Below are 24,614 nucleotides of genomic sequence, written 5' to 3'. Positions count from 1 at the left end.
GAAATAGAATATCATAGAAACAACATGCGACATCTATTGTCCAGTAGTAAAAACCTTACGTCATAGCTTACCAACATTTTAAATAAGTTTTATCAAAAATATTTTTTTTAATGATGTAATTGTCCGAGTAACATTATTTGGTGTTCACGTATTACAATTATAAAAATGAAACTCAAATGGTAGTAAAAACTTATACAATCAAAACAATAATAAATATACTAATATATTATTAAAGTTTTCTTAAATTTATGAATACATTTTAATTTTTGAATAATAATTAGAAATATTCAATTTATTTGTTATTTGTCTAAGAATGGCTAAAAGCAAAATAAGAATCTTTTAATGTTAGCCAAATGTGCAATATCTCTGTTTTAACTTAAACTATAGAACACGCGCGTCATGCCTGGAAAGTTCTAGCATAACAGTTTTCTTAATATTCTAGATAATTCGACGTGTTTCCATTCGCTACCAGATGTCGTTGGCATGTATAAATACTTTACCGGCGTTTTATAGCGTTATTCTGTCAAAAGCTAAGCGGGGGATACTGTTAAGCGATATAATTTGTTTTTCGAAAGTTTTCTGTAAAAAGTGAATTAATTGATTCAAAATGTCTATTCATCCGTTCTTCATGGATTTTGAGCGTCCTAGAACACGACAACACTTAATGGATCAACATTTCGGGTTAGGACTGACGCCGAATGATTATTTGACGATTGTGGCTGTGCCGCAAACGAACAATAACTACAACAGACCATGGCGAAATCTAAGGGCATTAAACCTGGATGAAGGATCTACAATTAAAAACGAAAAGAACAAGTTTCAAATCAATGTGGATGTTCAGCACTTCGCTCCCGAAGACATTTCTGTGAAAACTGCTGATGGGTTTTTAGTTGTTGAAGCCAAGCACGAAGAGAGGCAGGATGAACACGGATTCATTTCACGAGGCTTTACAAGACGCTATCAACTACCAGAAGGTATTGAGGAGTCTGCTGTGATCTCTAAGCTGTCCTCGGATGGTGTGCTTACCATCACAGCTCCATTGAAAGCACCACCAAAGGGTTCGAATGAGAGAATTGTTCCAATTGTGCAGACCGGGCCGGTGAAGAAGCAGCTTGAAGGTGTTAAGACTGAGTAGGCGTTTAGGTCTTTCTCTCTACGAATTTTCTGAATGTGTAAATTTTGTGAGACTTCGTGATTGTGATTGTTTCGTGGGCTATTCTTGCTCTGATTTCAGTGAGATGTCATTGAAAAAAGAGCTTATTTTTAATTTTCACAGCAACACCTCATTATTAATCTATAATATAATAATAAACTTTTCTAGTCATGTGGTGGTTTTTTTTAAATTATATTTGAAACTTAGGTTTATATATTGGTAGTTGTATAAATTTTAAATGAGACAAAACTTTGGTGGATTAATATCTAGTTAAAATAAATAAATAGTAGTCCGTTAACATTAATTAGGCAACTGCATTTCAGTTGTATTAAGATGTAAGGAGCAGTTAGTAGTATAATGTTTATTGTTTTGTTTCTTACAAAAAGATAATATAAATAAACTGTTCAGCGATATGTGTCCACGTACGTTGAAATTACATAATTTATTGTAAATTTGTCGAACCACGGCTCTACCTTAAAACAATATCTTGTTTATAAATTAAAGTAAGATAAATAATAATAACTCGATAAATGCCATCTGTTAGTAAATTAAAATTAATTGTAACTGCTAACTAGCGACATCTGTAGCGCCATACATAGTTTTCTATTCTGTCCTGAATGTTTGAATAGTTTACTCTTAAATCGTTAGATGACGCTGATTACATTATAATCTGTTGTAGGAAAATAATTATTTGTACGTTACATTGAGTCTGAAGTGTTTTATTGTTTGATACACATAAGAAGTTAAATGTTACATTTTTAAAGGGTTTTACTTTTTTATAACATGTTATGGTTTGCAATTTTATTCGTGCATTTCCAATATAAAGTATATGCGCAAAAACAATGTTGCGTTAGTATACCTATCACGATTATAGATTATTATGTTAATTTTATGACTAACTTTTTCATGTTCTGAGTCATACTTTTTGTAGAATGTGTTTTTGTTAAACTGCGAGCTACAAAATTTCAATCATTAGACCTTGTAAGACTTCAGATCGGCCTATTTTTTATTTTGTCAACAAAGTTCCTTTTAATTATTGTATAGGTTTTATTGCCTGAAGATCGTAAGATCGGACCAGTTGCAGTGTGGGATTTGGTTTCTTAGGTGTACAGTACTAGTAGGTACATCATTTTTACAACCGGGGCACTAGACGATTTTGGGGTGGGTCATGGGTGCGAGGTACCCCGGGGTACGTAATGATATGATGCTATTTCCTCTGTGTAGATGTGTATAGATATAATGTAAAGCCTATAGTTCACCTTGCATGACATTGGTAGTGTAGAAAATTACATTTTCCTGTTCATAATAACTATGAATGATGCCTACGGAACATAACTATTGCTTTCCGCTATCATGAGATTTATTAAAAATATTAAATTCATACATTCATATAAAATATAAGGATTTTACGTATTTTAATCACTGAAAGGATTCCTATAAAATTAAGATAATAGGACCTGTATACTAGACGTTGTAAAAGGGTTTACACATAAATGGGAAAATTTAACTAAGGCAGTATGAACCGCTAAACATTAGTGCGTTGCTGGCCTATCAGGAGTTTTAAGGACCTAATACATATTTGTAACAAACAGGAGGTTTAAACGATGTTAGGTGATATTATTTAGTCTATATACACTATGTCAGAGGACTCGCGAGTGCGTTGCCGGCCTTTTAAAATTTATAGAGGGTATTTTTAGAGTAAACAAAATTCAAGTTAATACAGAATAATAACTTAATTGGTGATAACATTTTCCTTAAGAGAAAATAATCTGTGTATTTTATCAGTGTTGTTATTACAATTACATTGACAATTATTGAGGAAAATATTACTCTAGTTATCTATGTGCGTCTACAAATTAAAACTTGCAGTTCCAGTAAAGCTACACTGCCTTGTATTATATTTTTTTATGTATATTCCCTACACTTACCTTTACTCAGCTTAATTCATTTTCTAAACATTAAAATATTTGTATTTTACTTACCTGAGTATCACTCAATAAAGATTATCTTAAGTACCTACTCCAATTTTTTTTGTTACTTCATTTAGCATAATGATATGTTAATTAGAAAGAACGTGTATAATTTGGATTTTAATGATATCATTAAAGTAAAAAAACAATTAAAAGAATATGACTGGAATTATAAAAGTTGTCTAAGCGCTAGCAAACTATCATCCCGTTTTTTTTCAAACAAAGGCACTAATGGCTGTGATTCAGCGTGCGACTCATCCCTGAGGTCGTATCTTCGATCCCCGGCTGTACAGTGATGTACTATGTATGTGCGCTATTTACTCGTACGGTGAAGGAAAATATCGTAATGTAAATATAGTTACGCACTTCTTACACTTTCCTCTGAGTATTTTTTTTTCTTACTAGAGTTGAATGGGGTCGCTTTTAGCGATAAGGTTTCCCGTTGTTTTTCAATCATTAAGGTTATCTTTCATTTGTCTTAATACATGGAAGTGTTAATTAATAAATAAAAATATTAAAAATAAAAATATTATTTTTTACAAAAAACATGCAAAGTATTTAAGTTGTATCATTTTTTTTCTCTTGTATGATTGTCGTTGTACCTATTGTTGTGTAATTATCGGTACACGATTCATATAAAACAAGATAATTAAACACTTTGGTTCGTGACAGTATGTAGTTATTCACCGTTTTAATTGTTTTTAAACGGAAAGTATTTAAAATTTCTTATAAAGAAAGAACCTATATTATATGTATTTAACATAAATTTTCCATTGCCTTCATAGGATTAAATTTTTTTTTTGACTAAATACGTAACGAATCTATACTTATTTTATAGTTAGCGCTATCATCAGAAACACCTGGTTCAAATAATACATTTAATTACTTTTGAAACAATGTTTTTAATATCACAATCACTACAAACACTAACCTTTGTTCACATATTCTATTTTTATACGGAATAACAATATATATTTTGTTTCAAATTTTTATTATTAAAATTTTGAATCACTATAACAAAACTTAGTACCTAGATAGCGGCACAAATTCAACATCGTCCTTCAATCCCTCGGAGTAAGTGGTTCCTTCTACCGGGCTCTTCGACGGTATTTCATTGGTCATTAATTCAGAGTCTTGTCCTGATCTATCCAACCCAATATCAGCGTTTGCACCGTTGTCTGTGTTGTCTGTTTCGATTTCTTCACGGCTGTGATTAGGCGCAACAGTTTGTTGATCAGAACCTTCATTTGCACTATTGTTTAAGGGGAATACTATCTTGAGGATGTCATTTTCGTAGGTCCAGTCACCGTTTGCTCCCACGAAGGCGGGCAAGGACCTAGTGATATAGTAGCTGGTTGATCCGGGACCGTTATTATGCTTTGCCACAACTTTCAGTAGTCCCGGTCTGGCCTTGACGGAGATGTCGCTTTCCAGGAAGCCAGTTAGGGGAATTTCTATTTTGTACTCGTTACCCTCGACTCCCTCCTTTGTGACAATGTGGGGTAAATTTCGTGACATTTGCGATATGCTTTGTTCGAGTGTCGCCATATCTCTGCTAAATTGTTGCCAGAAATTCTTCATGCTGAATATATCATCGTTGAACATATTTTCCAGGCTTGTTTCATCGCTGAAGGGGAAGCGTGGGGCTGCGCCGGCGGCGGCCACCAAACCGATTAAGATTAGCAACATTGTCGCTCTGTAGCACTGTATAGACTGACGGCTGCCGTTATTCTGACGTATATATAGCTGCGAGCGGGTCATAGTGTATCGCGTTATCAGTATATTCTGGAGTGTATAAACATCAATTGCGACTAAAAGTAATGTCCGGGGATTATTATGGAAAATACTGTTTATTTAAGAAATAGTTAAACAAGAAATTTATTATAATTATTTAAGTTAATCATTGTAACAAACTTTATACCAAAACTTAAGGGCTTTGTATCATATTATGTATATTTGTTTTACTTTTCTTGCTTTAAACTACTGGACTGATTTTTATCAAGTTTTGTTACGTATCAAATTTATGTATGGCACCACAAAATAAATAATAAATAAAATATGTTTATTATGGAACATAAGATACATGTATCACTTATTCCACGTCATTAAATTTGAATTTGTAGGCATCCCTACTCATCGGCAAAGAAGACAGAGGGTGTAGGCTGAGAGAAAAAGCCGGCGTAAAAAACCCTCGGTAAGTACTCTTTTAAAATACACAGATGCCAGTCTAAACATATTACCTTGACATTATGTGAACTCCAGCATTATTTCTCGTATTTTTTTCTCACGGAAGTCAGGGGTAATGAATACAAAATAGTAGATACAAATAAATAAATACTTAAGCACTGGTACTACATACTACAAGACCCAGTCGTAAAACAATTATACGCGGGAACTAGCTATCAATGATGATATTATTGAAATAAAATGAATGAGTTGAAGAACTGCAACAATATGGGTAGTTAGTTAGCTAAAGTATGATACCGATATATTATTATACGACAGTGGTATTCGGGTCATCCATCGACTGTTTTAGGAACCTACCTTTAATATCTTTAATTCCTTTAAATTATAAAGACTCAATTTACACCACATATTTAAAGAAATGAGATTTAACAAGTCGTATAAATTAAAATTATGATGGGGAGTAAAATTGAGATTAAATGATGTCTGCCTACTAATAATATGTGTATGTAAGAAAGAAAAAGAAAGAAAGAAAAAACTTTATTACAGATCATAATTAAGAATGTATAGTTAAAAGAGAAATTGCACTAGTCCCCTAAAAGAGAAATTGCACTAGTCCCCTAAAAGAGAAATTCACTAGGATTCCCTGTCGTGGAGCTAGTCTCTTCCATTTGACAAATTAATGATTTTAGGTACTTAACTTAATAAATTCTAGAAAACAATTATAATTTTATAATTAAACTACTGTTGCACAAGAATAATACTTTCGGTTTAAGCATAGCACAGGTTTAGAAGATGTCGCCAAATATTGTTAGTGAATGTATAAAGTTTTTAATAGATACTGATTTGATTTGAGAAAGTGGTTAAAGATGAAGGGCCTACGAGGCGTTGGGCGAAGAAAGTGCGTTTTTAGGTAGCTTATATATAGGAATTAGTGGTGTGGTCGGTGTAAGTTATCAAAAAAGTCGGCATATTGCCATTAAGTATCGTTGTCTAACCGTTAGAAGTCTTGTTTCATTGTACTATTTTGAAGTTAGGTAGCGAAAAGGTTTCATATCTTAAGAATGGCGAATAGAATTAAAACTTTGAAATTCGGATTTCGTTTCGACCGAAATAAGTTACTTAGAATTCTTGCGGAGCGGCAGTTGTAAGAATATCGCGAGGCTGAACTGGCTGCCAACAGACCGATCGAAATGATTACAAACATCTTTAAGTGGTAGTTCGACTATGGGTAACATTTTTCGGACTGCATGTAAATCCAAAAAAATACAGGAAATAATTTAAAGTTATGTATGTATTTAAAATATTTAAAAACATGTAACAATTCTGTCCAGTCACCTCTAACCTAGTGATTATCACGACTCCTAGATACAAATACTTAAATCAGGAAAAAGAGGTATTATTTCTTAAAAAATGCCGTCGAATTGTATCTCTTCAGTTTTTTATAAATCGGCCAAAAACAGCCTAGCATTGAAAACTTGTGTATTTTACATACCTATAAATCTTTTGTTGCTTACTATGGAAGAGTTTAATTGCAATAAATCAGTTATTAACAAGTATTATAAATAACAGTAGCATGCAACATGTTATTCCAGTATAAAGTTCATTGATTATAATTGATAATTATCAAATGAACTATTACATAATATTTTGTCCATATAAACAATTTATCTTTACATAGGCAAACCCATGTGTCGCAATTAAAAACGTATACGTTCGGTGTTCTAATTATATGTACCTTAGTACTATAGAATTTAAAAAAAAGAAAATATATAATGCAAAAAGAGAAAAGGGCTACACTACAAAAATAAGAGACTAAACATCGTAACCATGGTAACGGATATGGTAATAATTATTCTTATGTATCCCTCAATAGTAATACCAATCCCGAACTTATTATTGAGTTTTCGCCAAGCCATCCCACAGTTCTTTAGCGCTTTGTGAGAACTATATACAAAGTTTAAACAAAACAATATATATACTGATTGAATTTAAAGAGGAACGGGCCTCTTAATGATAATAATTGTTATATGTACTAATACCATAGTAATTTAGATGCTGAAATTTTCGACGAGATACATAATAATAATGCACCATGTATTATTATTATGTATATATACTTGCCATGAACTTCGGTCAATAACCCCTAGCTCTATGGGCCACGTTTTACACAGATTCAAACTAAAGACAAGCCCCGCGTGCGATTGTGAGGAAAGAACCGATCAAGCGGTGGTTCATTTACTTTTTGACTGTCTGATATCCGAAAGAGCCAGGATCTGGAGTTGGAGACTGGCCTGATATGTAACATGTTGCTTGAGCATAGATCAGAGCTGGACAAATTTTGCCATAAAATTGTCAAATATGTCAGAAAGATACACAAGCACAAGAGGTAACGTGGGTCCCGCCAGCGGGCTCCGACTCGCCCATTAATATCATGAGGATATTTCCGGAGTAGTGTTCGCCTGGGCCCGGCGGGAGACGCCAAGCTTTATTTTAAGCAAATAAAGTCCCTTTTTAGAAAAAGGGAGATTTGACACTCACCGGCTGCCTAGCTTCTCAGCCACAGATCTGCTATTCTATAGATAATATTTAAAATAAAAACCTAGCTATGCGACCATTCTGGACTGGGTAAGACCCACTTCTCTATGCGTCATTGTGTATAGTATCTAGAAATTAATTTTTTGACTGGTATAGAGTAAGTTTAGATTCTAATCTAGTTTTCTACAATAACCCTGTTTTGGAAATATTTTGGATTCCTTGTCGACTAGAAAATATAGCTTATTAACTATGTACCCATACAGTATTTTAAATAAAAATATTTTCCAGGCTGAGTTAAAAGACAACACATAATTTTACTCAGCAAACAATCTTAAGGTGTATAATTATAAAAACAATTAAATAGTTAATTATATCAAGAACATTTAATTAGCCACTTTTATACAAAATCTATGCGGCTGTCACTGTAAGATTTAATTAATGTAAAATAAGTGTCTACTATGTAATCATTAATATCTTCAGGATTCAGATATTTTTCATTGTATTTGAACATAAATAAAATAGTAGTAGCCTGGTACTCAATTAAAATCTCCTTAAATAGCAATGCATTTTGTTTAGTCAGTAATGATGTAAATAATTAAAAAATCGACCAAACTCGAAACATAAATACTTAGATTTTTAATATCAATATTTGAAAGTAATCAAATTGATATAAAACTTCTTTACTGAATATAAACGCGAAATGCATTATATTAGTCGACATTTCGAGCGCTTTTCATTATCAGGGAGAGGCAAATAATAAATTCGTGTTCATATTTATTAAAATACGTTAAATTGCGCAAAACAAAGAAAAAATTAGATAATAATATAATGGACTTCAACTAGTAACTATCTTTTGTTTTGTTAAGATAACGAAACCGTTTGAAACTACATTTCAAATAATAAAAATGGCGAATAAAGCTGTGGGCGGAAATAAACTGAAAATCGTGATAATTATCTAAATTGAAGTCGATTTTTATGTTAATTCCCTTTAACGTCACAGGAAATAAAAAACGCTGGCCGGGAGAATTAATGATGCAATTTTGTTTCCGTTTTCTAATTTATTTGCAAATAATTTACGTCACATTAAGAAATGGAAACTTGGATGTTTAATACCATTTTTAATTTCCCTAATGAGTCATCTACTACCTATATATATACTATCTATTTGTTTATTCGTATCATCACATCTATATCGAGTATTCACATTACTTTAACAATAGTTTACAAAAATATATTTACATAAAACGATAGTTATGATAACGTAATGCTCAACGTAATAAGGTAAACATTATCATAATCAAATTTTGACATGACTTGAAGTTTCAATTAAATATACCTACTAATACTATTTGCACATATAAATTTTTGTCTGAAGTACATTTTGTATTACAGACAAAAGAACAATATCTAAATATAAGATAGATCATTATGATGTTTATTTTATCAATAATTTTATAAAACGTGTTTTAAATACGTTATTCGGTAAGGTGATTAGGAAAAAGGTCAGGTCAGGGTTCCTAGCACTACCATTACAAACATAACACTAAATACAATTTGATATACATAGTACATACTTGAATTTTTAAAATTTTACAATATTTTTATTTGCCTCTTCTCAATATTGCATTTTACGAGTTTAAATGCTGCAGGTATTTGACGATCTTTATAAGAGGTCTATAATAGAATTCCCGTGGTAACAACAAAACGAAACTAAATCATGAGTGGCTGTGTGTGTGTGAATTCTGTAAATGTGTGTGAAAGAAAAGAATTTAAAGTCTACCTCTAATGGCTATGGCTGACAAATTTTCTGTTGCATGTTGCAAATTTAGAAACAGCTACTTTACATTTTGACTGTAAATTCTCTATGAAGAATTAAGTTTATTTTACAAAAATGAAAGAAGCAAAAGCCTAAGAAAGTAGAAAACGTTATGCGAATGTTGTGAGCGAAATAGATTTGGCTTAAGATAAACGTTTGAGTTGTTTGCGAGTATGCTAGATGTCAATGCCAAAAACAGTTCGGACCAATAAGACAAAATTTTCATAATTATTAAGGAAAAATATTATGGCTAACTAATGCTATTATTCGTAGTAGTATGACCATTTTTATTTTTGAAAATTTTTATTGACCTGCGAACATATTATTATGAATTCCGATCCAAAAGAACATGAAAATGTAAAATAATTCAAAAGAAAAAATTGGTGGTGGTATACTTGGTCTACTTTTTACTAAATGGTCTACTTACGGAATATCAGTGACCGGGTGTCTGCCTCATTTATGTTTTTTTTAAGCAATATAAACAACAGCAAGTGATATAGCACACTTTTTTTCGACACTTTTGAAACGCTCTCAATAGAAAACGCAGCGCTACGGTGGTGGCAGACTATGTTTCTGCTGTCAGGGTTTTAAACGAACACTGCATGTCTTCCAAGCATGCATTTCATCATCATCATCACTTTTGAAATATAAAAAAAAACATTAAAAATTCATTACTTGAAAAGTCCTAGATGCCTGCCTTTTTGATTTTTTTTCATTTTGACAAGGTTTCTAAACATCAGCCTTAAAGGCAGACACGAGCAAATTATATTATAGTATACCTGTTTTTCTACATTTAAAGGGGGTGTCAATTGTCAACGCAGTGCTACCAAGGCAGACGTGGTCCTTGTGGTATAATTATCGCTATTATAAAAGTCTGCCATATGAGCAAATCATATTGATATTGACAGCAATAAAGTAATAAACATTCTAGAAATAGGGCACTACGCGCGTGGCAGTATTCCCTATTAAAATTTTCCACTTTAGATTTCTGATAAAGTAATTGAAGCATTCAATTCCTTACAGCTGATATCGTTCTGAGATCGAAGTTTACTACAATTAAAGTTGGGAGTGCACTATCGTGTTACTCGAGCAATGTTGAACGGTTCTATCTGAAAATTCACACTTGCATAGAGTCACATGATTGACTTTGGGGTGGTTTTTAAAGAGTGATACGTGAACACAATGTGGTATTTATTTAGCGGACACTGTACAACCAATGTATGGATATAGGTTATCTACATATAAAAAACGATAGAATATTCTATGGCTTGGATATGAACGTAATTATAACAATTAATATACAATAATAAAGAAATATACTTTTGTTTACATTTCGATTCGATTTTTGGAAACGTTTCTAGATGTAAATATTTTTATTATTATATAATCTGAATATTATTATAATCTGTCCCATATTTTAAAGCTATTTAGAGGCAAAATCATTAAATCTACCGTTGTTTAGTTACAAATGGTGTCTTCAACTTTATTTATATTTATTTACTAAAAAAAATCTGTTTTCCATAGCGTCGACTTACATAACAATAGTAATATAATTCTCAGTAATCAACATTCATTTGTATTTGCTCTCTAAAATAGTCCAAATTATACCTGGTTAGTACATCTGAATCTGCCCACATCGATTTCATTGACTTATCCGTTCAAACTTTGTCTCGTGGCAAAGTCCTTAAATCGCAAAATCCTGGGTGTAAGAGCCGCTAAGTTGAGCGGCAAAAGCTTACAAAACTGTCAACGATTATCTTGAGTACTAAGCTAACCGTATCGTGTAAAAAGGAAGGAAGTTATGCTCTTCGTCTAATCTAACGGAAGATCAGTCGAACCAGTGCTTAACCCGGCGTGGCTGATTTAACAATATTTTATAATATAAGTAAAGATAGTGCAATTCAATATAATTGATTAAAACTGCAGGTTTTTGATAGCTTTGGTTTTCTAACGATTTTGACCGTTATCCAGCATTCTGATAAACGAGCTAGGTCTGAATATCCATAATTGCTCCTCTTAATTTTTTTAATTTACCAGCGGACCCGAAAGACGTTGTCCTGCATGATATTTCAAGCGATTAGAATATTAAACAAAGTATGGAAGTACCGACCGCAGCGCCATCTGCCGGGTTCTGGTTGAAATCTGATTTGTGAATCTAAACCATACAGGGCTCCACCCAAACGCATACAAAAAAAATCATTCAAATCAGTCCAGCCGAAGAGGAGTTCAGTGACTTACACACGTACAGTCAAATCATATAGGGTAATTCCGGGGGAGATGGCCCTAGTAACTATAAAACTGTATTATGAAGGAATTATGATGAATAAAACAGTGAATTCATATAGAACATAAACTTTATTTATTATTCTTATCAAATATTAACGATACATCACTTTCGACAACGCTAACAATATTATTTTAAACTTAAAAAAAAAACTAGGACCGGCCATCTCTCACCGAGTGCCCGGGGGAGATGGCCATAGTGTTCGGGGCTACTAGTAGTTGTACTTTTTTTACTTTTCCCGTTACCCTTGAGATCTTTTAACTCCTTTTTTTTCTTATTGCCGCAGTGAGAACACATGTCATCAAACTCGGTCCAATTTTCGTGCACCCAGAGCTTACAAATACTGCAGTGTATCCAATCTTTAAATCTTCATTCTAGAAATATGTCAGAGGTTATATAGGGATTTTTGTGACATATAAACCAACCTGGAGGCAGCCCATCTTCTTTCATCTATTTTATCAAATATTAAAAATAAATTTAAATTTGGGCATACAATTTTATGGATATCTCTCCCGAAAATACTATGGCCATCTATCCCTATTGACCGGGTGAGATGGACACAGGGCGTAATAAAAGCAACATCTCAATTATGGAGTTAATTTTGAGGCTAGAACACGAGAAAGTTTTTTACTTCACGCAGATATCACGAAAACGTACAAAACTGTCCAAACTTTTTTTTGACCACTTAATATGTCAACCCCTTAGTTTAGATCTAACGTGTTAATGAAAAACAAAGTCAAATAACTTACTTTTTCCTATTTTTTTTGCAAAACAATTCACTGTCACTTGTTGCCGGTGCCGACATGAATGGAACTAAATAAAAAGTATTGACATCTATGAATTAATACTCGAACTTTTTTCTATTGGCCATCTCTACCGTACGGCCATCTCCCCCGGAATTACCCTATATGTGTAAGCTAGCCTATCTTTTATGTTAGATCAAACTGCACACGGTGTGCAAATTTTATTTAAATCGGTTTAGTAGTTTAGGAGTCCATAGCGGACAAACAACGTGACGCGAATATATTAAGATGAATTTCTTTTCTCTTCGTGTATGTTATTTGCCTATAAGTGCTTGTCACGCTGAATCTTGTATTTTACTTTTCTTATGTACCAATGTATCAGTGTGACCAGCTTTGGCAAGTTTTTTCTATGTCTCCTCAAATAGGGATACAAACCAGTTAATAAATAATATTTGGGACCAAACGGTTTCTGGTATCGACATTATATTGATACTAATATTCAGACCTATCAACTTCAGTCCTCACTCAAGTCTATGAAAAGTGGGATTGTGTTATATTTTTAATACATCGTTTGTGAACGCCTTTAAACACATAATCTTATTAAACAAAAGTAAATCAATGAAATTACACCGTAAATCTGTTTTATTGAATGAATTTAATAATTATTGTGCTTGACATTTATTTCATTTCCACGTATTATGTTAAGACTTAAGAGTTTAACTTCCAAATAGCGTTAGCGATATTTGTATGGAGTTATAATTATTAAGTAGTTCTTTCAATATCTGTATAACTGATGTCGCAACATTGGGATCCCGCGGAAAAAAGTCAGCCTTCGTCCTGGCTTTTCACCCAATTAATAGAGTCTTCGAGGGGTCAGCTGTTATAAAGGGCTGAGCTGAATCTTAAGGCTAGAAAATATCAGAAAAATATGCCCTATTTCGTTAAGGATAGCAGCGCCACATGATGTGACTGTAGGGAATGATCACCAGGGCAGTTGCACGAATATACATAACCCGTGTTCTTTCATAATATTTTTTTATTATATATATTTCATATAATTATTTTTGAAGTTATACTTCTTTAGGCGCGTGATGAAAAATTGATGAGAGTGAAATTTTACGATGCGCGCGCACCGTGACACAAAATTAACAGAATGAAGTTGCCCACGGAAGATGCTACGGCATTGGACATAATTTAAAAACAACATTCGAATAATAATAGAATTTATGTTACACTTAAAGTAAGAGAATAATATAAATATTTATTTATTTTATTTTCAAATGTAAACTGAACTTTATTGACTATAATGACTCCTTTTCCAGTCTTTGATTATTTAATTGTAATTAATTATTTGCATGCAATAAAAAACTATTTTTAATAATGCTAAAGAAGTATAACTTCTTACGCGCGTACATAAGTAGACGCTTCCTTTTTTTTCATATTGAGTATCCAGGCTGGATGTAACACTGTTGTCAACGTAACAAAAACCCGACATCCGGATTATCTTTACGGACAGACTCTAGTGACAGTCCCAATCGAAAAAGTAATAATAAAAAACTAATTGAAAATATTGCTATACAAATATATATACGCTTTTCGTGTGTAAATTACATTTATTCATAATTCATCTATATCTATATTCTGGTTCTATACCATTTCTTCGTTCGCTAAGCAATTAATAACATAATTTCAATAAATTCCATTTGATTATACAACACAAAGTTTATGACGTTGAAATCAAATTTTAATCAAAAGACAGCTGAAACTCAAATTAGGAGAATAATTACGATACTGGATTAATTAAGGTCTGTTATGTTACCATAAAGTTTGAATTCAAGATATTGTTCTGTCAGATAACCAAGTATTTCTAACATATCACAGGATGTGACGTCACACTGGTAGTTTGAAAGTTTGACATGTGATGTGTGATTCATCACGATATTAATTATATTAAGAGCTAAATTATATCTTAGACTATACGAATTGCTGTAGTACTTGGCTTCAGGTATCACATCTGTTTTATAGGTGCATGATTTTTTAATTTTTTAATAAGTAGGCACAAAACAAATTACATTATGTTAGCAGAGTGTGGTTGTCATTGAATAATCATGTAGTTGTTGAATAAGTTTATTTGTTAATAGCAGATATTAAAATCAGTACAGTTTATCAAAGTTATAAATGAAAGAAGTAAAAACTCATATTAGTGTAGTATGCAAAAGAACCACAGACTAAACAATATAGACAAAGTAGAACGCGCCAATTTTTTTTTAACACATTACTTCCTACACAGGCGGTGTTACCCGACAGAACACAAGACCATCAATGATTTTAAATTTTAATCATAGTAATTTAATTAAAAAAATATTTTGTTATATTCTAAGTTACTTCTGTGTAATGTATTCTCACGATAATAATCTGTAAAGCTGTATTCGTATTTTACCTTATAATTTCGATTAATAGCTAAGAATATTATGAATGGGTCGTTAAAACAACTTCGAAATAAAGTTTTAGTATGCAAAGGGCCTATAAATTTATAACTTTATAAACGAGAAGTTAGCATAAACGATTGGGAATTGAAAATTATTCAGTCAATTGTTCAATATACGCACGAAATTTATTTGAATATATTTGTATTCACAATTTTCTGTAATTCAAATAAAAAGTGCTTTGAAAGAGACACAAAAGATATTTAACACGTTTTTTTGTATACTAGCGCAATTCGACCTTATTGTTATCTATAACTCTTAGATATAGACACAATTTTGATAAAATAAATCCATAATTTCATTTTAATACTCTTAAGAATAAAATGTTAACGTAACTGCTTTGGAAATATTGAATGAAATCCACAATCAAAAAACGAGCCGTGCGTGACAGAAGTGCCGATATTTGACAATCTAATCTGTGGCAGCAGTTGCTATAACGCATGCGCGGTATTGAGTTGGGTTTGGTGGAATTTTTGAACTTGAACTTCGTGGGAAATTTTATTAACCTTTGTTTGATATATTCACTCGACATTATACACGCAGCAAAATCAAACAGCACTAACAGAATTAACTATTAATTTCCTCAATCAACCCTTGGCGTTTGGCTTAATTCATACAATGTTTTATTTAATTGATTGATTCTTTAATTTTAAGTTTCTGGATCTTACTTCGTATTTGAAAGGCGTAATACTTGATTTAATCATATTTATAAATAGACTATCGCAGTAAGGACAAAGACGAGACTCATCAACAGTTTTATAAATATATCTATGTAATGGTAAATAAAAATCAGAAATCTTTATAGGTATATTAGTACGCTGTTTCTTATTCGGGTGTGTTCAACGAGCTGGATATATATTATATACCGCACTAACCAACCTATGTTTGCCATTTTATAGATATATAGGGTATTATAAATTTTCTTAAGCGAGCTCGGTGTTTTCTGTATTTCAGCTTAGTCGACTTATTATATTACATTTCATACAAGAGAAAATTTGTACCGTAGATTTTGCCGTTTCTATAAGTACTGTTTTTTTTTTAAATTTAATTTTAAGAAATGAATAATTAATTCAATTAATTAATTTTATTTTTAAGTATTATAATATTATTGTAGATTAATTATAGGTAAGTATATAAATGTTTTTGTGTAAAAAATAAACTTGTTACATGAAAAACATTGTTTCTAATAATCTATAACCTTTTTTTATTAAATATTATTTTGTGTTTAAAAAAAACAAAACGAATAGGTACTGAAAAAAATATAAATTTGTTGGATTATGTTCTCAATTGCAAATAATTTAAAACAATAAAACTATAGTGAGAGAAAAGTCAAATCTATTTTACAATTTTTACATTTTGTCAAACTTCAAGTCTTCATGTTTTCCGCCATCTTTAAAAATATATCACGCCTCAGGTTGGCTAATACTGGATAATTTTGACCAAGCAGTGGGGCACGCAACTGTGGTATACACATCTGGAATTGGAGATAATATCACATATGTATGAATATTTCTGCGTGTGTGCAAGATGTTTGCCTTCAAGAAACCAAAATTATAGAATAACGTTTTATTAATTTTTAAATATATACGCCAATTAAAAGGTTTACAGACTAAACAATAATATTATACAGAGAATGCGAGTAGGGTGTGGGTGTGTGTGTAACTGAAGCATGTGTGTTAAATCGACGTAACATCTATTTTACATAAAAATATTAATAATTAAAATTAACCGACTTTTAAATGGAGGTTATCAGTTTGACCTATAGTTGATACATATTATGAGTATGACGATCTTTGTGGGCTTCTTCCGTTATTTATGTGTGCTACAAATTTTTATATGAAAAATTCTCAGAAACTAAAACTCATATCACGGCGAATATTCTGATTTACATTTCGACTCGACATTAATAACATTGACAGGTATTTGAAGCTGGTTTAATTTTTCACTTCACTTGAGCTTTTTAAAATGTTATTACTTAAAATCGATCAGTTAAAAAACTAATAAAAATCAATGCTTCGTTTTTTAATATATGAAACGGCTGTCACGTGGCTCTACAGTTAGTGTACGCTGAGCTTTATCCCAAACATTGTTGACAAATGCTTCGCAGTTATTAAACGGGAACATTTTGTGGTAACCTCTGATCTCCAACGATGTTTTCATCGTAAATGTTTCCTTTTTTTTTGGAACGAAGTTCCTTATCGCGCGTTGTGAAAGGGGGCTAGACGGAAAAAATTCTTACGAAAAGTTGTCACGACACTTTTTTGCTATTTGCTATGTAATAATGTGTAATGTAATACACCGGTTCTCGTCCGATCACCGAAGTTAAGCAACGTCAGGCGAGGTCAGTACTTGGATGGGTGACCGCCTGAGAACACCTCGTGATGTTGGCTTTTTTTTGTAGGGATAAGAAATAAAAATTATATTTAGAGTCACTTAACTAAATTAGTCTTTTTGGAACGAAGTTATCGAGCGTTGCGAAAGGGGGCTAGACGGAATAATTTAAGACCAAAAGTTGTAACGACACTTTTTGCTATAGTTGTTATATTTTACATTTTCGATTTAGCTGTCGCCAACGTCCATACCACGTTGAATACACCGGTTCTCGTCCGATCACCGAAGTTTAGCAATGTCGGGCGAGGTCAGTACTTGGATGGGTGACCGCCTGGGAACACCTCGTGATGTTGGCTTTTTTTTTCGTCGTAAGATTGGTGTCGAGAAAATCTATCATACTGTTATGATACCAATTAACATAATATAAATTAATCGAAAGGAATTTCGTTCCATCCGGGTGTCCCTTGACACCTCTAAAGTTTTTTTTTTCGTGGGGAAATGCGTTACGCATACCCTCCCGCGGCATGGTTGACCTGGTGGGAAAGGGTTATGTGGGACTCGCTGTTGTGCATACCCACTAAAACCCTACGGAGCCACCAGCAATCGCCCAGGGCAGGACACGGTAACAGCGTAGCCTTGTCCGCATCCAACCACGCGATCAGCCGTTAATATTACGGTCCTCTACGGCCACGAATGATGTGGAATGGTCCTTGGCACAGCAAGGGCCTTTCACATCGGCCAATTCATCCTGTTTTATAGAGCTGGGGGAGGCCGGGTACAATGCTTGCAGGGATGCTGACGCATCCCATCTTTTGGACGCATGAGCTCCTGTTCCCCCGCTGGAGCAACTGCGTGCCCAGGATCACACACAGGGTTGCACGGTGCAATGGTGACGCTGTGGTCTCCTACGGCGACGCGGGTGGGCTGCTGGATCATCCTCCCTGGCCCTCTCCGCCTCTTCCTTTTGGTGCATGACGGCTTCACAGAATCTCTGGCAGATTTCCCACATGCCGTCACTGTCCGAGCTTGTAACTGCTACTCTCACAATGTTATCGAGAGTAGCGTCCTCGCCCTGTAGCACGCCCAGTAGAGGCCTCCTTTCCACCTTCCATGCTACGCAATCCTTTAAGGTGTGGAGCGCGTCATCAACAACGCCAGCGTCGCAATGGTGGCAGGTCGGTGCCTCCTCACGCCCGACTACCTTGTGTAAATAGCTGCCGAAACAGCCATGTCCGGAAGGTATCTGCACGAGTCGGTAGCTGAGGCGGCCCCACCGCCTCCTCACCCATTTGTCGAGGTGTGGTCCGAACGCGTTGATGGTGTAGAACCCAGCGCTCGCACTAGCCAGATCCTCCGCCCACTGTCTTATTGCTTCGTTTTCTTCGGCAATTTTCCACGCCTTGATTGCTCCGAGCGCAGGGTCATTACCATTGTGCCTGGCTTCAGCCCTCCTCCAATAAACTTCGCTCAGGGAACCCGCTTCGAGGTGCCAGGGTGTGGTGCCGGCTATAACACACGCTGCGTCATACGAAACCGTGCGGTACGCTCTCGCGACCCTAATTGCGATTACTCTCTGCGACTGCCTGAGGATGGTTTTGTTGTACCGGTTCAGCTTATCCGCCCATATGGGGCACCCGTACAATGCCTTCGCTCGCACTACATTAGCGTATAGGCGGCGACACTCCCTACCCGGCCCGCCTAGGTTTGGCATTATGCGTGAGAGCATACCTGCTGTGGTAGTAAGCTTGGGGGCAAGTGTCGCGAAGTGCGCCTTGAACGTCCACCACGGATCCAGGACCAGCCCAAGGTATTTGAGTGTGGAGCTGATCAGGATAGATACTCCGCCGATGCTTGCACCTTGTGGTGGCGCCCTGCGGTGGCCGTGGAAACATATCGCCTCCGATTTGGCGAGAGCGACTGTGAGACCAAGCTTTCTAATCTCGGACATAACTCTGGCTACTCCGGCAGTTGCGCGTAAGCACGCTTCCTTGTAATCCTGCCCACAAGCAACCACGAGTGTGTCGTCGGCATAGCAGATAGTTGTCACTCCCGCGAGTAGTTCCGCCCTGAGTACCTTGTCGTAGCCGATGTTCCATAGCAGCGGTCCAAGAACGGAGCCCTGTGGAACACCGCATTTGATAAGTCGCTCCCTGATAATGTTTAGAGGGGTAAACCACTCGGCGTCCTGTTAGATACGATGCTATACACTTTTGAATGTACTCCGGTAGCCCGTGATATTTGAGGCCTTCCTCGATACTTTCCCAGGGCAGTGTGTTAAAAGCGTTAGCGACGTCTAACGATATTGCTAAGGCCACACCACCGCGGGACAGCTGCTCTTCGCACACTGCTCGGAGTCGAGCGATAGCTTCTATTGTTGATCGCCTCTTTCTAAACCCGAATTGCGCTTCGTGTATGTTAGGGCCCACAGACTCTAGGTGCTTGTAAATACGACCGGTAATGATCCGCTCGAACAGCTTGCCAGCTTCATCTAGCAGGACTATTGGGCGATACGCTGAGGGTGACTCGGGGGGCTTTTCGCCCTTTCTTAATTGCACCAGTCGTCCAGTCTTCCATGCCAAAGGGAAGTGGCCTTTTCGCAAGCATTCTGTGAGGAGGCATTGATATCGCAGGCCAAGACCAGCGGTGAGGGCAAGAGCCAGGATTCGCCCGTGCACGCCATCAGGCCCCGGCACGGTTTTCTTTGTGGACATCCGCTCTATTGCCGTCTCTAATTCCGAAGAGGATACCTCAGGGATGGTTTCATCGTGTTCGATGCTCCTCCCTTGGGTGCAGATCTGGGGTACTCCGCTCGGGGAAAAGTTTTGCCACCACCGTGGTTAGAAGGTCTGGCTCCATAGTAACTGTAAGAGGTGGGGCCCAGGGGCGCAGTTTATTTGTAACTATCTGGTACGGGCGCCCCCCGGGTTCCCGCTCTATCGTCTCTAGTAGTTCCTGCCATGCCCTTTTTTTTGCTTCAGCAATCGCAATTCTTAGCGCCTGTTAAGCCTCTCTGAATGCACAGTGGGTTCGACCTCTTCAGCACATAAGAGACGCCGTCTGCGAGCCCTAGTGTAGAGGCGACGGGTGGTAACGAAGACAGCCCGTAGTTGGGCGAGCTCCACCGACAACCAGAATACACTTTGTCGGCGACGTCCAGGACGGCTTCTTTGCATCGCGGCGTCGGATATGCACGTCAGAGCGTCACGAAACCACATTGCCTCGTCCTCGGTATTTATAGGTTCTGGATTGGGGCACCAAGCCTGAACAGTTATGGCTAGTTCCGCTTACTCCTTATCTAAGCTTCTAAGGGCCCAGGTTGGGCCCAGTTTTAACGAACTCGGGCTGATTTCTAATATTTCTATATTCTTATATAATAGATTTCGGATATAATGGTGATCTGATAGGGTATCAATCCCCGTTAGGACTTCCAGCGGGACAGATGTTGACTTAGGAATGTTACATCTACGATCGATTCTCCGTTCGCTGGCACGTATGTAGCTTCGGAGACCCTGTTTGCAACTAACAGATTCTGCCCAGCAGCCTATTTCTCTAGCGTGTCTCCCTGCGGTTTGGTCGATCCCCACACCGCAGACTTTGCGTTTAAGTCCCCAGCGACGATTAAATGTCTCGGGCGGCTCCAGTCCACCGCGGTATCTAGTTCCCTTAAGTAGGTTTCAAACTCAGCCAAAGAGCGATTGGGGGAGAAATAGGTGCTGATGATGCACATATCGCTTCCAAGTTTTGCTGCCACATAGCCGTGGCCTTTTCTAACTGGTCCGATGCAGGGAGATCCGTCCGCCGGTGTAACGACGATTGCGGCCAAGCCATCGAGGTCACCCACCCAGTTTCCTCTATCCGGTATTACGTAGGGCTCAGATATTATGGCGACGTTGATGTCCCACTGCGCCAGACTCTGGTGTAGTAGGTATTGCGCTGCAGCGCAGTAAATTATATTACTCTGTAGAAACCGCAGGGCCATATTGACTGGCTACAATTTCGAAGGTGCATTATTGCGCGGGGACTTTGTGGGTGTCTTCTTTTTAGGTGACGAACGGTACCTAGGTGCCCTCACGCTGGGAGCACTGCAACTGCTACCTCCCAGTCTGTGGTCAGATTTCCTGCCCGCCTCCTCGCAGAGCGAGCACTTTGGTTTTGCCCTACAAGCGGCTGCCCTGTGATCGGGCAGACTGCAGCAAAAGCACAGTCAGCTACGATCAGTTTCTGACACGCAGCAGCTGGCTACGTGACCGACCTGCAAGCAGCGGAAACACCGCAGCTCTCTTTGTTTGGCGACACTTATGCTCGCCGCTACCCAGCCGACGAGAAAACGCCCCATTTGCAGTTTCTTGGCGGCTGAAACCGGGCAGTTGGCCCAGGCCGCGCCGAGGCCCGACCGGTCCTGTCGTAATCGGCTGATCCTTATTTGATCAGCCGAGCACTCTCCCTTCGCCGCAATCGCCTCACGCAGTTCATCCTCTGTAACGGAGTCGTCCAGGCCAGAGATACGGACATCGGCGCATCGGACGGGCCGTGTGATCTTGATTCCGCTGTCACTCAGTACTGTTTTGAGTCGGTTGGCTAAGGTGTCGGCTTTTTCCCCACTGCCAGCTCCGTGGATCTGAATTATAGTGGCTCCTGTTGCCGCTTGGCGAAACTTAACGCCCTCAATTCCAGCCTCCTTCAGATCTATTTTAGCCCGTGCTTCTTTTAGGGCAGCGGCGTAGGTAACACCCTTAGCTTCAGCGTCTTTAGACAAAGTGATCACAATTGCAGCGGTACGAGGTGCCTTTAGCGTGGGCAGTGTCCTGGGTGGGGGCTTTTCAGCCTTCGATTTTGCCAACTTTGAAGCTCTCACATTTTTTGCGTCGCGGTTGCCTTTTTTTTTAGTAACCATCGTCCAATCTTCTTAATTGGTGGTGGACAGTGAGGGGCGGGAGGGTGGCAATACAATGGCACTAGCGGGAGAGGGGACAGGGGTATTTCTTTCAAACATTTCTTTTCTCGGCGCTTTTGCCAAACGGTTTTGCTCATTCTTTCCAACGGCATACGTCTGCATGGTTGCATTCCCCCGTTTTGTTTTCGAAGCTACAGCTGTCATCGGTGATTTGGAAGGTGGTTTCGCCTTACCTTTTTTGCTCTTTTTACTCTCAGTCAGAAGGGGAAGGGCTGGCGTCTCCAGGTTGGGCCTTGGCCCGAGATCCTTAAGTTGAGCATTGATATGCTCACCTGCCTATCGGAGGATCCGAGCCTCCAGGTCGTTTACATTGACAGCTGGGTGGTCTTTCGAAGCTTGCAAGATCGACCTCAGCTCGCGCATGTCGCCTTGTAGTAAATTAAATTGTGCACGGAGGCGTTCATTTTCTAGCTGCAGAGCTCGAGTTTCATCCGACAGCGTTTGCACCGCCAGATTATCAGCATACGTTCTGATTCTGAGCAACTGCCTTTTTAAGAGCGGCTACAAATGTACCTTTTAGGTTCATAGAACACCTGGCCACTTTTTCTACGGTAGCCAGGTTTTCTTCGATGCGTCTTCTGGCGTTTCCAACCGTACCCGTCTCAGTGGGTTTCTCATTAAGAGCCGCGAGTTCCGCCTCGGCGGCCTCCCTTATGGCGATCTCTCCTTGTGTACACACAACGCTCCCCAAACCAGCCTGTTGAGGAGCAAGGAGCACATTGATACACGAACAGGACAAAACACAAAGCGCCGAAAACGCCCGGACACCTAAAGCGCCCTCTACCCGGCCGCATCTCGCATGGTTCTTCTAATGAGAACCTGTCGGGAGCGGCTAATAACGTCGTGGTGGTCCCATTTGCTTTCCAGCAGCACGTTCAGGCATACGCCCTGTGGCTGTGCCGCAAACGAACAATAACTACAACAGACCATGGCGAAATCTTAGGGCATTAAACCTGGATGAAGGATCTACAATTAAAACGAAAAGAACAAGTTTCAAATCAATGTGGATGTTCAGCACTTCGCTCCCGAAGACATTTCTGTGAAAACTGCTGATGGGTTTTTAGTTGTTGAAGCCAAGCACGAAGAGAGGCAGGATGAACACGGATTCATTTCGCGAGGCTTTTCCAGAAGGTATTGAGGAGTCTGCTGTGATCTCTAAGCTGTCCTCGGATGGTGTGCTTACCATCACAGCTCCATTGAAAGCACCACCAAAGGGTTCGAATGAGAAAATTGTTCCAATTGTGCAGACCGGGCCGGTGAAGAAGCAGCTTGAAGGTGTAAAGACTTAGTAGGCGTTTTGGTCTTTCTCTCTACGAATTTTCTGAATGTGTAAAATTTTGTGAGATTTCGTGATTGTGATTGTTTCGTGGGCTATTCTTGCGCTTATTTCAGTGAGATGTCATTAAGAAAAAGGGATTATATTTAATTTTCACACCAACACCTCATTATTAATCTATAATATAATAATAAACTTTTCTAGTCATTTGGTGTTTTTTTTAAAATTATATTTGAAACTTAGGTTTATATATTGGTAGTTGTATAAATTCGAAATGAGACAAATCTTTGGTGGATTATCATGAATGAGTTATAGCTGTACTTAATATTTTAATAAAATAAATAAATAGTAGTTCGTTAACATTAATTAAGCAACTGCATTTCAGTTGTAAAGATGTAAGGAGCAGTTACTAGTATAATGTTCCGTTTCTAAAGAGAATATTATTATATTAAAATTTGTCGAACCACGGCTCTACCTTAAAACAATATCGTGTTTATTAATTAAAGTAAGATAAATAATAAGAACTCGATAAACGCCATCTGTTAAGTAAATTAAAATTGAAATTAAATGTAACTGCGACATCTGTAGCACCATATATAGTTTTCTAGTCTGTCCTGAATGTTTGAATAGTTTACTCTGAAATCGTTAGATGACGCTGATTACATTATAATCTGTTGAAGGAAAATAATTATTTGTACGTTACCGGTTACATTGAGTCTGAAGTGTGTTATTGTTTGATACACATAAGAAGTTAAATGTTACATTTTTAAAGGGTTTTATTTTTTTATAACATGTTATAGTTTGCAATTTTATTCGTGCATTTCCAATATAAAGTATATGCGCAAAAACAATGTTGCGTTAGTATATCACGATTATAGA

The 24,614-nt window shown here is 37.0% G+C and overlaps 2 protein-coding genes and 1 non-coding gene across 4 annotated transcripts; 2 read left to right on the top strand and 1 right to left on the bottom strand.

Annotated features, from left to right (window-relative positions):
• Window positions 1-515: 515 nt before the first annotated feature.
• Window positions 516-23,763, top strand: LOC125060044 (protein lethal(2)essential for life-like). Of its 2 annotated transcripts, XM_047664799.1 has the most exons (2): window positions 516-974; window positions 23,591-23,763. In XM_047664799.1, exons 1-2 carry the CDS (start codon window positions 608-610, stop codon window positions 23,746-23,748), a joined length of 525 nt encoding a protein of 174 aa, XP_047520755.1. In that variant the 5' UTR covers window positions 516-607; the 3' UTR covers window positions 23,749-23,763. The 2 variants fall into 2 exon arrangements, with proteins under 2 accessions (XP_047520755.1, XP_047520754.1); XM_047664798.1 differs by lacking the exon at window positions 23,591-23,763 and having other exon boundaries at window positions 516-1,324.
• LOC125060042 lies at window positions 4,006-4,857 on the bottom strand. The gene has a single exon (XM_047664797.1). It carries the CDS (start codon window positions 4,810-4,812, stop codon window positions 4,147-4,149), a length of 666 nt encoding a protein of 221 aa, XP_047520753.1. The 5' UTR covers window positions 4,813-4,857; the 3' UTR covers window positions 4,006-4,146.
• Window positions 17,743-17,861, top strand: LOC125060055. Its single transcript, XR_007118787.1, has one exon. It is a non-coding gene; the product is annotated as a 5S ribosomal RNA (ribosomal RNA).
• Window positions 23,764-24,614: the final 851 nt, after the last annotated feature.

Source organism: Pieris napi, chromosome 20 (genome assembly GCF_905475465.1).
Source record: "Pieris napi chromosome 20, ilPieNapi1.2, whole genome shotgun sequence".
NCBI lineage: Eukaryota > Metazoa > Arthropoda > Insecta > Lepidoptera > Pieridae > Pieris > Pieris napi.
Note: the sequence above shows the minus strand (reverse complement) of the source record. Positions and strands in the feature narration are given on the sequence as shown.

What these genes read in the sequence shown, in the direction of transcription:
- LOC125060044 (XM_047664798.1), top strand. Translation starts at nt 608, where the DNA reads ATGTCTATTCATCCGTTCTTCATGGATTTTGAGCGTCCTAGAACACGA.
- LOC125060042 (XM_047664797.1), bottom strand. Translation starts at nt 4,812, where the DNA reads ATGTTGCTAATCTTAATCGGTTTGGTGGCCGCCGCCGGCGCAGCCCCA.